At 35.2% G+C, this 16,111-nt stretch overlaps 1 protein-coding gene across 5 annotated transcripts in view; it reads left to right on the top strand.

Annotated features, from left to right (window-relative positions):
- Positions 1–16,111, top strand: part of LOC131693393 (uncharacterized) — a 214,566-nt gene that overhangs the window by 69,847 nt on the left and 128,608 nt on the right. For all 5 annotated transcript variants that reach the window (XM_058981166.1, XM_058981165.1, XM_058981168.1 and 2 more), the window contains one exon: positions 9,997–10,318. In XM_058981166.1, coding sequence (XP_058837149.1) covers positions 10,007–10,318 — 312 coding nt within the window. In that variant the 5' untranslated portion in view covers positions 9,997–10,006. The remainder of the gene's footprint in view (positions 1–9,996; positions 10,319–16,111) is intronic.

The raw sequence follows: 16,111 nt of genomic DNA, 5'->3' as shown, positions 1-16,111 counted from the left end.
AATGAACAAAATGAACAAAATGAACAAAATGAACAAAATGAACAAAATGAACAAAATGAACAAAATGAACAAAATGATCAAAATGAACAAAATGAACAAAATGAACAAAATGAACAAAATGAACAAAATGAACAAAATGAACAAAATGAACAAAATGAACAAAATGAACAAAATGAACAAAATGAACAAAATGAACAAAATGAACAAAATGAACAAAATGAACAAAATGAACAAAATGAACAAAATGAACAAAATGAACAAAATGAACAAAATGAACAAAATGAACAAAATGAACAAAATGAACAAAATGAACAAAATGAACAAAATGAACAAAATGAACAAAATTAACAAAATTAACAAAATTAACAAAATTAACAAAATTAACAAAATTAACAAAATTAACAAAATTAACAAAATTAACAAAATGAACAAAATGAACAAAATGAACAAAATTAAAATTAACAAAATTAACAAAATTAACAAAATTAACAAAATTAACAAAATTAACAAAATTAACAAAATTAACAAAATGAACAAAATTAAAATTAACAAAATTAACAAAATTAACAAAATTAACAAAATTAACAAAATTAACAAAATTAACCAAATTAACAAAATTAACAAAATTAACAAAATTAACAAAATTAACAAAATTAACAAAATTAACAAAATTAACAAAATTAACAAAATTAACAAAATTAATAAAATTAACAAAATTAACAAAATTAACAAAATTAACAAAATTAACAAAATTAACAAAATTAACAAAATTAACAAAATTAACAAAATTAACAAAATTAACAAAATTAACAAAATTAACAAAATTAATAAAATTAACAAAATTAACAAAATTAACAAAATTAACAAAATTAACAAAATTAACAAAATTAACAAAATTAACAAAATTAACAAAATTAACAAAATTAACAAAATTAACAAAATTAACAAAATTAACAAAATTAACAAAATTAACAAAATTAACAAAATTAACAAAATTAACAAAATTAACAAAATTAACAAAATTAACAAAATTAACAAAATTAACAAAATTAACAAAATTAACAAAATTAACAAAATTAACAAAATTAACAAAATTAACAAAATTAACAAAATTAACAAAATTAACAAAATTAACAAAATTAACAAAATTAACAAAATTAACAAAATTAACAAAATTAACAAAATTAACAAAATTACCAAATTAACAAAATTAACAAAATCAACGAAATTAACAAAATTAACAAAATTAACAAAATTAACAAAATGAACAAAATGAATAAGATGAACAGGATGAATAAGATGATTAAAATGAATTAAATGAATAAAATGAATAAAATGAATAAAATGAATAAAATGGACTAAATGAATTAAATTAATAAAACGAACAAAATGGATAAAATGAATAAAAAAATGAAATTGATAGCACAAATAAAACAAATAAAACGATGTGAGCTGAGCTGAGATATTTCTTATACCGCAATTTGCTCATACAATCATTTTTAAGAAATTTAAGCGCAGTACGCATTGAACTCGAAACGAAAAGAATGAATAAAACGCTAAAAAATAATAAAATAATCAAATTGGATAAAAGTCTTAAAATGAAAAAATGAAAAAAAAATAACTATAATGAAATGAGTAAAATGAATTAAAGAAATAAAATGAGTAAAATAGATAAAATGAAGAATGAATAAAACGAATAAAATAGATAAAACGAATAAAATAGATAAAACGAATAAAACTAATAAATCTACTGTCTGCCAGGGTGGACGCTTCGATCTCCAAGCTCGCGTTCGAGCTCTGCGCAGTAACTCTCTTCTGCGAGTCCCGTTCAAGAGAACTAACTATGGGCGCCAGAGTGCTGTTACCGGACTCCAGCGTGTGTTTAACAGTGTGGCGACGGCTTTTGACTTCAACCTGACAAGGAATTCGATAAAAACTAAAACAATGTGTATTCTGAAATGTAATTAGTTTAAGTAACCACCATTGGGGCCAAGGGGTCTGTTGGTGGCGGTACAACAAATAAACAAACAAAAATGAACAAAATGAACAAAATGAACAAAATAAACAAAATGAACAAATTGAACAATATGAACAAAATGAATAAGATGAATAAGATGATTAAAATGAATTAAATGAATTAATTAATAAAATAATAAAATGGACTGAATTAATTAAATTAACAAAACGAACAAAATGGATAAAATAAATGAAACTAATAACACAAATAAAACAAATAAAACGATGTGAGCTGAGTTTTCAATTAGTTTTCAAAATTTAAGCGCAGTACGTATCGAACTCGAAACGGAGAGAATGAATCAAACGCTAAAAAATAATGAAATAATCAAACTGGATAAAAGTCTTAAAATGATGAAAAAATGAACAAAATAACTAGAATGAAATGAGTAAAATGAATTAAAGGAATAAAATGGGTAAAATAGATAAAATGATTGATTAATAAAACGAATAAAATAGATAAAATGAATAAAACGAATCAAACTAATAACAAATAAAACGATTAAAATATATAAAACAAGAAAACGAATAAAATGATCAGATTAAATTGAATGATTAGAAATGATAGAAAATGAATAGAATGAACTCAATCAATAGAAATAAGGTTAATGAAATTCATGAATTTAATAAAATTTATCAATTTAACCTTCCGGCAATCGCGCTAGTGCACTGAGTGCACGCCGCTCTGAAAATGTAGCGAAATCGTCTTAGTCGGGTTTCATAAAATTTTTAATAAAACTACCAACAAATGATTTCATGTTGTCATCCACACTATCATTTCTTCCTATCATTCACATCTGTCATACATACACTTTGATTGTATAGTTTTCTGTCAAAAGCTATTGAAATTCAAAGTTGAATTTGCAGGAGACGTGGAAATTACTATTTTGTGTTTAGTGGATATATTTATTAATCAAATTTTAACTATCTCTGATGATTAAAATTACTAAAAAATATGTTTAGATATCCTGTTAGTATTATTTCACTGTAGGTGTGAATTGGTTTTGTGGAATTAATCGGAAGTTTAATTTAACTTTTTTGCCTGCCTAAAAGTGATGGTGGGCAGCTGAGCGACAATTTTAGCTGAAAAGAAGTATGTTTTTGAAATTTTGTGCGAATACTGCTGTTAGAACATCAATATCCCTGTTATTTGGTAATATGTAAGGGAATCCGGGGCTAGTTATCGGAACTCTTTTTTATCCTTTTGTGTTAGGCAATCAATAAAATGAAAAATATCAATATAATGTTAAATGAGTAATGTTTTTAATATGAATTAAATGAATAGCCAATGATAGAAACCACCCTGCTTCTTATAACAGGGCGGGTTTCGTTATGGATAGGTATAGTTGGTTTGATAAACCGTTCAATGTGCAACGCTGTTATTCATCTATCTTGGAGAAAATTACTTGAGCATCGACTAGATCAATATTTCAAATCGGCCCACTATCGCCAAGCCACAAACGAGAACAGTATCATTTAAACGCGACAGTAACGCTTACTCTCCTAGGATTACTACTGCTTCTACAGTGTGTGTGTGTGTTATGTGTTTGACAAGGATCTTCCGTTCTGTTCAACATTGCGCCTCATATTTACCATGCGCTGCTGGGTGGTATGAGAAATTGTTGCGTCAGAACGCACCGGAAAGGATTTTACTCTTCCGTATCTTCCCCCATCAACGATGGTGATGGAAGTTGATAGCAGGTGTGTGGGAAGAATTTCTTAACGACATACCGTTGCAGGCAGCGCATGGAAGCTATGTACACGTAAACTCCATAATCCTCGACGTACTATATTCAGAACAGCATCTCATTTATGCCACCATCGCACTACCGGGGCTTTCCGTGCAGCACGCTTTCCTTCATTTCCTCGTGTTCCGGTAACACGCCGGCTAACGAGAGTCGCAGTTCATCTGGATTTAATTGGGCATTGAGATAAGGACACTGGTGCAAGCCATACCTGGACTACGCGTCCTGCTTGCTTGCCATACGTACGAATAAGAGGATGATTGCGACGGTCCATAGTATAAATAGCTTTCCGCAGACGGCAACGCTGCCCTGCTCACGGAGTTTGCTCACAATCTTGCAATTTATATCGCCTAGCTTAGGAACTCGGGCGTTGCCACTTCATACAAGCTTTTCACCTGGCCAATTGCGGCTGGACTGCTTGGCGGGCTCTTCGGCACATGGATAGAACTATACTATCTAAAGGATTTCGTCTGGTGTTCTCATTGCTCGTGGCATTTAATAAAAGTGCTTTACACCGCAGACTGTTAGTCAGGTCGCGATGAGTTGTGCATATACCTATGCTCCATAATAGAACGGGAATCGAGGCAACAGTGGATGTAACTTCAAACTGCAAGCTCTACGGGCAGGGTACAGGATGAACCGTGAGGGATGAAGTGCGGTTTTCTCTGGTCTTTAATGTTGTCAGGTCCAGGACATCTAGCCGAAGCGTGGGAGGGCTTAATAATGATGGAGAAGCAAGAGTTTATTGTTTTTGAATGTGTTAACTACCTATTCTGAGGTACATATAAGTGGTCTTTCTTCGCGCTAGATGAGGTGTGAACTTTGTGCATGCGAAAGATTGCTAATTAGAAGGAGAGTTTAGTGTAATGAGGCACGTACACAGAAAATTCTCAAGTGGGGGGTTTTGATTTGTTTTTACGTTCTTCTAAAAGAAAAGTATAGAAACCCTCAAACTTTTATTCCGGAGGGCGAAGTATCAATCGACTCAGCTCGACAATGTCTCTTATCGATGAGGAATCTTCAAAAGACAGACAATTTTGCCGTTACTTCATTCCAATCTTCATGGTATAAATAACCTACACAGGCCTGTTCCAAATATCGTCACTTGCCTAGAACTAAACCGAACCAGAGGTGCTGACCATAATGACTCACATCTCTTTACAACCTTTGTAAGGTTTCTTATCCTTTTTGGCGCTTATCTGCTAGCTAGTGCTGAGAGCTCATCGATGGCGGAATTTCTCCTGATGCCTATTTTTGTAAGCCATTTAGCTCTCGTCGGGTTTCTTCAATGGCTTGTTTCTAAAATGGCTTAACTCAAATGTATCACATTGTGTGTGTCAAAACAGCTCGCCATGTTATTTTTTCAGGAAGTTTCAACAGTAATTCAAAACATTCATGGTAGCGCTTTGTACCCCCAAAATCCTGCTTGCGAACGGTCCTGATTGTAATTAACGGAGCCTAGGAAGTAGCAGGAGGCAAATTTTTGAAGCGCAGTGTACAGCTGGGGTCGCAGGAAGTAATGGTATTATGTCCTATCTGCTCGAGGCAGGTTTCGGGGGGACAGTTCTTAAGTGTGCAAGGTAGATGTAGAACTTACCGGGAAGAATTGAGTTTAATTTTCGTGAATTGTTGTTTATTGCGAAAGATTCAAAATAACCATTTTTATATTTGTTATGATAGCAACTTGTTACTTTAGTATTATTTAGTGTCCAACCTATCTCCAATGGTTTCACTGGTTTTAATTCAATTAAAATGTTTTACAATTCAAAAAGGCCAGTGCACAGCCGAACATTTCAAATCGTTCCTCCTTAGTCCGTACATAAATCTTCAAATTTATCATATCAACTTTTTTCGTGTTGTGCAATTTTATATTATTTTTTTGGTTCACACATTTTATTCATTTTAATAATCTGTCTAATTTGGTGGTCATTCATTTTATTCGTTTCATGAAGAACATTAATTAGACAAATTTAATTTATTTTATGAATTCCATTACTTTTTGATATCGATGATTTTTATTTTAAATTCTTTTTTTTTATTTTTAATTCGGTTTAGCTTGAAACAATTTAATTTACTCTCTTAATTTCATAACTTTTTTAATATTGACTAATTTTCATTTGAGCTAATTTGATTTATTTATTTTGTTAGATTGATTTATATTAATCGTTCTACCCATTTTATGATTTTTTTTAATTTTGTTGCATCATAATTATTTTAATTTTATAAAACATTATTTTTTTCTATAATTTAATCAGTTTATTCGAAGTGTTATTCGTGCAGGACTCGAAACTGTGCTTATCTCACATCGCCAACTTCGCGTGAGTTCGGCAAACTAATGAATAATGCAAAGGTGATATGTGTAAGAAATGTCTCATCTCACTGATAGGTAGATTAACCCTTTTATGCCCAACTTTTTTCTAGTGCGTGTAGGGTTTCAAAACTATTTTTTCTTGACAACGGTGGGGTCCAGAAGCTCGAAAAACGTTTTTTCATAAAGGTAGGTGCTTCCCTTGCAGTGCTAGAAGCTGCTCAATTTTTACTTTCCAATGCTCACTACAATTCTCCTAGAATATTTACAATAGTCCAACTCCGTGAAAAACGTAGCCAAAAATAGTCTAAATTGATAAGTTTTATCAGTTTTCACTAATATTGCAACATAACGAAGTTATATGAAAAATTCATTTTCCGTCGTCAACGTAAACTGTCCCTGGCAGCACTGCTCCATCGTAGTTCAATCAGACTAATTGCAATAACTTCAGTTCTAGAGCTGATCTTTGTAACTGTCACTACTCAAATGAAAGCCAATAGTCACATTTATTACATTTCGCGTGAATTTACAATATAAATGTTTAAGGTGTTGTTGAAGCATATAATCGAAAAAACATGATTGAAAAAGAGAAGAAAAATGAATCCAAAAAAAATGAACCGAAGCGCAAACGTGATCGTCGCACAGCTAAGCAACTAGGATAGCCGGAATGCATAACTTCTATTCGACACTCTGGCGACGACGAGGATACCGAAGAAGTCATTTGCAAGTACAAGACCAGACGCAGCTGCTGAAAAAACATGTTTTTTCAACATTTTCTTCTTCGGGTTTACCAGATTTTTGGTTCTCCACGCATTTATTAACCTATGCACAGGGAGCTGAAACTCAAGGATATGCTGTTGTTCCTAACCCAGTGTGATGAAGAGTTATAGGCTTCATTAGCAGGGTTCATTATTTCTTCGCGAGTGAAGAATCCAGGCTGCTTGTTTTATGTTGTGATTATATTGTGTTGTCATTTTCAATTTCGCTTCCTTTTTCTTTCACCTCCTTTTCCCCTTCCGTCAGGACAGTAATGGGACGGCATAGAAAGGTACTTACAAATCTCCGAATAACTTGGGGAACTACTCAATCGAGCCAATATATTGATTCCTGATTCCTGTCTCCTTCGATAACTACGCTTCATTTTACAGCCGTACAGAGCAACCGGGAGTATCAGCGATTTGTTTACAGCAAATTTTTGTGCACGTTCGTAGGCTACGGGACTTTAACTAACTACGCAAATCGTAGAATGTCATACTTAGCCAAAGTCGATATCGATTGTTATTAGTGTTCCAAGATATAGAAACTTATCGACAATCTTATACCTTACCCTATGCTTTTCCAGCTCGGAACTTGTGCTTTGTCTTGAGAGGGTTTATAGTCAGACTGATTCTCGCAGCCTCCCGTTTAAAAGACACAAACACTCTGGGATCGGCTCGAAGTGCCCTACTTCAATCTGTCTAACGCCAGAAACGCTTTGGATATCTTGTTGTGTATTTAAGTAAACAGTTTTAGTTCAACACACAGGTCGTCAAACGGTGAGATAACATAGTTTTCACTAAAGAGATTAGAATAGCAAGAGGACGCCGTGTTCCGTTTGGAGTTTCAATTCAGCTATAGAAGCTTATAGCTGAGTTCGGATTCCGGACGGAACATGTCGTTTCTTTGTTTTTCTAATCTCTTTAGTTTTTAAATGTTTCCTATCTCATGCCTCCACGCGAGTCTAAGTCTGTTGATGACATTTGGTCCTTAGACCAGCGACGACTGGGTGCTATCAGCCTTCTGCCGATAGTAGCAGAGTGAGAGGGTGCGAACAGATCTATCAATAATATGCTACCGTAAAAATGAACTGTTGATCGGAAATCAGTCGCAACAAGACTTTAATCTGACTACTGTCAATGATCGCGGGTCAATGCGTACTGAAAATTCGCCGCATCTGTTTTTATGAATCTAATTTCAAGTTCCGTTATTGCGAACCAGTCGTGTTATCACTCGCTAGTTTTCAACCTAATAAGAATATCGTAGAGCACGAATAACAAAATGTCTAAATACTGTTGCAAATAATAGTGATCCCATTACGCAGATAAGATTAGCTTTTCTAGGCAATACTCCCACGGTCATGCGCTCGAGGACTAACCAAACAACTACCTAATAAACTATGTTTTACAAGTCGCATCGCTTGCTTGGAGCGAATCCTAGACCTTAAACCCGTCCAACTATCAACTCCACGATACCTATGGAAGAGCCTGATGAATCGTCTACCTTCCGTTAAGTAGGTAAAGCATCAACACTTCCCGTCTATCGAATTCCTACTTACCACTTCACAAGCAACTTTTATTAGATAATCAGCAAGCCGTCAAAATCATCGTCACAACGCAACGCAGCATACATTTCAAGCCTATTAAATGTGTCACCGAGACAGTTATAACCAAGCTACAGCTTTAAGCTGGTTCGCCCATGAACCTTGATTAATTTTTGCAGTTTATGAAAATTTGAGGTGTTTTGGATAAGCTAAATACTAAACTGCAGATGTTACGTTCGCGACGGTATCTTGTTTGTTTCAACTATTTGTCACGGTACCTGGAAAAATGTCTCTCTCCCATCAGACAGTTTTCGTAGTTATGTTTGAGAGTGCAGCCATTGAACTGAATATGGAACAACATAATTAGAGGAACAACAAAATTTGTAAATAAATAATACTAAAAATTATCATTCTTCATTTCATGAGCTGTTCTTCAAGGCTTCCTTCTGGGAAAATTACTTCAAGCGTGTATGTAAGCACACTTCAAAGCATTCTCCGTACTTAAATACGAATGAGTTTCCCTACATTCTCATCCCACTAGTTCTAAAAAAATAAAAAGAATTGCAAACATTTACAGTAATACCACTCGACGCCATCACTGTCGAAAAATAAGATTCTTTAAATGGTATATGAACAAGGTGTTTTCTGCGTAACGTCCATCATGCCAATCGTCCATTTCGCCCAACGTCCGTTATGCCTAACATATTATGCCTAACGTCAATTATGCTTATCGTCCATTACATCTAACGTCCATTACGTAGACATAGGAGACATCGACATGGAACTACATTCATTCACTTACCTGTTAAAAATTTTCGCTGGTGAATATAACTTCTATTTCGGTCGTTATGCTACCATCCCGTTTTCTTACTTAACTTGTTTTTCAGTTTCGTTTGCTGTTAGTGCGCTTATATATTATATTGTTTGGTGCAGATCCGTACTAGCGCTTCTTTCGTGTTACTTTTCACCCGCTCTGTCAAACGACCGTGAGGAGACCTCGATAATGACCATCCCGTCCCGTGGTTGTTCATTTACAATTAACATACGGGAGAGGATTGAGCAGCAGTACAGCGCATCTTTGAATTACTCCTATGCTTCGACTCTTTTGTTACAGGAAAATAAACTTTTCGATGGAACAGTTTATTTCATCGTTCCACCCAAATGATGGTTGGCATTTCCATCGAGAAATGACGGAATGGTAAATCGCTTTGCTTGTTTAATGGCAATTCACCAGAAATTAGTTTCAAGTTTCGGAGCGGTTTTTCTTCGGATGATGTTTTTTATACGCATCAGCGTAAAGTTTATGGTTACTGCCTGAGCGATAGCTGTGAGGCAATTTTGATGTTCGACGAAGAGTTCGTTCTATTGTAGCAACCGTTTAGCATCAGGTTTAACGATTTTTAAAGCTCAGTGTAATCCACGTAACTCGTGTGATAAAACATTAACATCCAGACTGACATTAAGCATTGAGGGCGTAAAAGTTTTTGGTTCCGCGTCTTTAAAAAAATGAGTGCATAAAAAGCGTAACCGAATCCGGTACGCCCGGTTGAATAAAATTTTCTACTGTTTCGACAATGGCAAAGTTTAAGATTCCCCTGCTAACAACAACGTTTGTTTGTTCTCCCTTGCAGTGAAACCACAATGGTATCCACACGACAGATGACCGGTGCCACGACAGAGGACACCACCCTCTATCTGTTTCGCTCCTCGACCAACAGCTCCAGCCAGTTTTCCTCGAATCGCAGCACCACCGCTCAGAGCCATCAGCAGAGCAGCGTCACAAATGCAGCCGGTACCAGCAACAGCGGGATGACGGTGGCCGTTCTCCACTCTCCGCAACAACCGCCACCGTCACCACCGGAGCAAAGCCTGAACCTTCTAGATATGCCAGTCGAGATCCTGGGACACATATTCACCTACGTGGGCTACAAGAAAGTGGCACAGATGCGAGTGGTGAGTAGAAGACAATTTATGATATCCTTCTATCGTCTCGATGACCACCAGCGTAGTTAGTCGTTCTCTAGCATTTCTGTCTCTTTCACGCCGTTCATGAATATCATTGATTTTAATTATTATGCAAATTGAGGGTTCAATTTTTCGCACACTGACGTGCACCAGCGAGCAATTCTTCCTGTAGAGGAAAAGAACGGTAGGAAATCCCAGGATTGAAACGTTGAACCACGCCAGCAATGAAAAGCTTTATTAGATTAAGTCAATCTGATAAACGAGATGTGACGTGCAAATGATTGGAGGAAAATGAGAAAAATCATTGCGAGTGAAGATTCATTTCCGCTTGAAAATGTCATTTGCTGAGCCCCACTCTCCTCCTGCTTGTGATGGGATTGCACTGAAATGCTTTTGCCTAAAATTGAGAGAACGAGAAAACAAATCTGGTACTGTCTCAGTCACCAATCATGGCCTCTTCTCGGTGCAAAAGCGTTCGGAGAAAACCAGCAGCGAATCAGTGACAAATAAAGAAGACATGATTTTCTCATTTTTCTACGATCGTTCTATAGCTACTCTAAAGGGTGGATGGGAGGGGGAGGGGTTGCTATTCCTCCGCGGGAAAATGCGCAGCCAATTACTTCATCTCGTTCTTGAACATGGACCTGGCGATTCGAGACATACGCGCAATCGAATTCAATATCGAATATTGCTCGATTACAAATTCAAATGACATGCCTGGTAGGAAAACCGATAGAACTGCACGAAACGAACGTTTCCGTAGTTCCGCTGTCTCCATGTACTCCTCTGTGCGCTGCTGGTCGTGAGTTCTTTTTCGCGCAAACTGTCTAGTTTATGTCTATCATTAATTTCAACAGCAATATCACGTTCGCCAGCGAGCAAGCGGTAGTAAGATAAGACGAATAAATCGTTTCCCCATGGTTCAAACCTATATTACATTCCTAAATTGACTTTTCCCTTCGGATCACCCGCTGTCTTTCGAATGGTTTCCCAAACCTGTAGTGAGATGGTGGAAATTCAGCGAGTTATCTCTGTTTTAGGACCATCGTGGGATCGGTCATAAATATCGTATTGCAATTCATTGCTTGGATTTAGCGATCTACCTAAATCCACTAATTGTTAGTAGGGTGATAATCTATTGTGTACGGTACAAATATCTATATGCGTGTTAGATGGAATAGCGTTTATCACCCCTGTAATATTGGATCGAAATTGGATATCATTTTTTTACCACGTTCTAGCTCGCGTGTCAAACTTCTATCACGGTAAGTTTTTCCTGTTTCCAAGGAACTAAGTAGATAAAACATTGCAACCCCGGGAATACCGACCCATTTTTGGACCGTAATACCGGTACTGAACAAAAGCCAGTACCGGTATTTTTTTATGAAAAATATGTGGACTCTCTAGGAGGACCTGTTTCAAAATATTGGTTCGCTAGATGACTTTTAATTATATTAATTATTGCGCACTTCCCACCAAGCTGGACTCCGCACTTTCAAAGTGCGAATGATTAAACTGCTACTGAAAACTGCGAGCTGTCAAAACACATATATTTCAAGTGATAGAGATGGTATTTTCATAGACAGACCAGTCCAACTAACCAGTCTTTGAGAAGAATTTAATGGAAGAATAGTAAGTGCGCAGTGCGGTTAGAATTCAATTTTAAGTGCCACAAGCAATACCTTCTAGATAAATCGTTGAGTTAACACCTTTGTGGGGGAATGAGGTGGGGCCTTCATCATAATAATTCTAGAAATTAAACATTACTAGCTCCCGTTGTACTGAATGGTATATTTAAATTCCTGAACTATTTTGTCGAAGTTACTAAAGTACTAAATTTCAAAATATTCACATCTAGCGTAAGAGACGTAAAAATTTGCTATGATTTATTTTTATTCGTGACATTCTGATTGGTTTCCGTTATTCACTGGGTGGCGCGTAATATGAATGTAGTCTAAGTCATGTCTGTATTTGGTTTACTCTTAAATCTTTATCTATAAAAGAACGAACAGCGATTTAGAAGCTAACAATTTTAGACATTGTGAACTGCTTCAAATGGGGCGATTTGTAATTAATGGTGATTGGAAAATTCAGCAAAACTCCATAGTTTACAGGAAAGCAAGGAGCCTTGGTATGCATTAGAGAATAGTATGCAAACGACGTAAAGGTCGAAACCAATTTACAGAAATGCAAGAGAGGATATGCGAGCAACCTACTCGGATTTACTGCCATTCTCGCTTTGATTTACTGTTGTTAATAGGGTTTCTTACATTTACCATCTGTTGAAGTCGACAAAAAACGCACCGCTTAGCAGTTATTGATTTCAAAGTGGTCTAGATTTCTAAATAAAAGAAGGTGCCGTACAGGCATAATATCTTCTGTGAAATAAGTTATGCCATTCCGAAGCAAAATTAAAAACAATAAAAATGTTTTTTTGATCAGCACAAATCAATCATCTTAGGATAAGGTCATCAGATTAAGCATTCAATTTCTTTTTGAAGCTTTTTTCGAATTTAAAAAAAATATTCGAGTACCGGTACTTTACCGGTACTACCGGTACTGAGGGCTTCAGTACCGTAGTGCCGGTTCTCGCCAAAAAGGGTCGGTACTGCGAACCCTAATTCAGACCATCATTTTTCTTTAATTTTTTCACAATGGAATTATGTTTACCTATGAAATATTTATAAGAGACACTCCCTAAAAATAAATTGCTTTACGAAAACTTAATCTGGTAAGTTACAGCTGTCGACCCATGTATTTTCTTTGCTGTGGCATGTACAATGGTGTGCGCAGCCGCAAGCCGCTGAACGGTGGTTGACGGAATAGGGGGTCCGAATATCCCCGTACGCTCATTTCGCACAAAAGTGGTGAGCGTCTCAAAAATATCTGTGTTTTTACCCAAACAAAAATCATTCCACAAAATAGGAGCCTCAAGCTTTTCAAAACATTTATTATTTATTTATTTTTTTACTTTTATTTGCCGATTTAATCACGGTTTTTCCATTATAATGTTTTTTTTTGAGAATGGCAAAAAGCGAAACACGTTGTATCTCCCTTCTACAAAGAACAAAGAATCAAATTCAGCTCTCAAAGTTAATGTTGCAGAATAGCGCTTTCACGATTATGTACGATGGTCAGAAAGTCTTGATATTTTCTGAGAAATCGAGGGGGTCCGAATTACCCCCACTGTCTTAATAGCTCCGGGCTCCCCTATATTTTTCAACAAAAATCGTTCATAACTTTTCAAATAGACAAGATAATAAGTTCATTAGTTTAGAAAAAAAATATGTGCCATACAAAGATCTAAAAGTGCTGCAAATGAATGAAAAATAGTGATTTTAAGGGGTCATATTTTCATTGCTCAATCTTATGGTAAAATCAACTAAGAAATAGTCAATGATAATGTGATAATGAAAAATGTCACCGAAATTCACTATTTTATAAAGGATCTACCGTACAACTAAATGTTAGCGTGAATTTACAATAGTGTTAATAGCGTACTATGGTAAATTTTAAATAAAAGTTTTCTATTACATGGTCAATAAAGTAAGTAGTATCAACATGCATTGTTTAGTATCTTTATCTTTATTTATCGCAAACATCGAGTTATTTTGCCAGTTTGCGGTTAGTGATTTTGAGACATGTTACTTTTATTTGTTTTGAAGTAACAAATAATTGAGAACCTTACCTTAAGGAGGGGGTTGGTGGGGGTAAAGGTTTCAATGTGAAAAAACACTTTTTTTTAGAACTTTGCGTTCAGCGATTTTAGAATATCATTTCAATAAAATGCTGCGATTTTTCTATGCAAGAATATTGACAAACGACTCGTTGACAAAGATTTTTGTAGGACGTCTCTGGAAAAAACATGATTTGCGGTGTTACCTGCCATTCCAAAACTACTTAACTGATTGCCTTCAAACTTTGCATATACTTTTATGTTAAAAATACCTAACCCCTACGTTGAGTTTTTGAGATAAATTTTCACTTAAGGGTTTTTTTTTTTACTTATTTTAAATAAAAATTACAATTTTTCACGAAAAATTCCGCCTTTTTATGAGTGAACAGCCGATGGAAAGGTTGTACCTTTCCTTACAGACTAAGTTTGTGCAAATCGGTCCAGCCATCTCTGAGAAACAAAGGTGACATTTTTCCCACATACACACAGACATTTTCCGATTTCGACGAACTGAGTCGAATGGCATATGATACTCGGCCCTCCGGGCCGGGATTAGGTTGGCGATTTTTAGAGTGATTTCATAACCTTTTTACATGAGAAAGGCAAAAAGGTTGTCATTTCACAAATATCAAAGTGCACATTGCGCTACGCTAAATTTACAACTCGGCCAACCAGCCCCGCACAAAGCTCGGCCAACCTACCCCAATGCATATTTTCGAGAACAATCACGATTTACACAAACAAATATTAGGTTACACTAGTAACCGTTATACCATTTTGTTGAATTTTGAATACCCTTTTCAGCGGTACTAAGTTATTGGAAATCGTAAATTGATTCGAGTTACACATATTAGATTACAAAAACTGAAATTTACTTACTCGCGCCCGAAAAAGTATAAACGTATTCCTGTACAAACAAAACCACCAAAACACCTGAAATTATGTCGGTGCATGGGTGACCTAATACCCCACCAAAATCATCATAGATGTCGCTACTGTGCATAATAGCCTCTTCATAAAAGACACTCGGCCAACCTGCCACTTCGACCAACCAGCCCACAGTGGTCCAGGAAGCAAAATTAGCGGGAAACAATTGTTAACACTTTCATCTTTAGGTTTAGAGATTTGGTGTCTTAGAAACATTTATTGTGCGTGACAAACTGCATCTTTTGGCTGAAACGGTTTTAGGGTGGCCCTTAAAATGTCAAAGTTGTTGACATTATTTGAAATTATAGTTCAGAGAGAATGATACTTTCTTCTGCAATATTCTAGAACAATCAATTCCGAGCAACTTTGTTGAAGATACTAACTTTGTATCTCAAACCGTTTTCATTTTATAGTGAGTTCCATATCATAACTTAGGGTGCCTCTCAAAAAGCAGTTTTCTCCGTACAGTTTTTTAATATGATTTTTCTCACAAAAGTACCCTTCAGTGTACTTTTAGAGCATGATTAGAAGCAACTTTTACTGAAGAAAGAAAAAATTTATCTTGTCTGGTTCAAAAGTTATACTTAATTTTCACTTAAAAATACGCCCTTTTCAAATGTCGATATCTCAAAAGGGGGCAAACGAAAATTGATAATTTTGATTGCATTTGAGAGGCTGTACTTTTGCCTATAATATATTGAAAAATTGGAGAACGCTTTTTTGTCTTTCTCAAATAAATCAAATTTAAGTAAAAGCATTTTTGCGTATAATCCTACAGCGCTCATATTAAAAAAATATTTGTTTTACGCTGATTCTGTGAATTCTGGTAAAGACTTTTCAAGGATCACATACATTTGCAGGCTTTTCATAATGCCGATAGGATAAAGATCACCAATCACCAATGACTTGACCTATAATTTGCTTCCAATTATTGCCAAGATTCCCCAAAATCTACACAAATTTACAATCGATTTCATTCATTTGCAGGAACGGTTTCAGCAGGTAGCAGTATCAAGATCTGCAATCTACTAACCTCAAACCAAAAAACAAAATTGACCTTCGTATAACAGTATTGTTCAAGTAAAAAAAACTGATATCCTTCTGTTATATAAACGCAACAAATTATTCAACATAGTTTTTAATATTTTTAAATGAAATAATAGAATTATTCAAGTACT

The sequence above is a fragment of the Topomyia yanbarensis genome, chromosome 3, assembly GCF_030247195.1.
Source record: "Topomyia yanbarensis strain Yona2022 chromosome 3, ASM3024719v1, whole genome shotgun sequence".
Lineage (NCBI taxonomy): Eukaryota > Metazoa > Arthropoda > Insecta > Diptera > Culicidae > Topomyia > Topomyia yanbarensis.
This window is presented reverse-complemented; position numbering and strand designations above follow the sequence as displayed.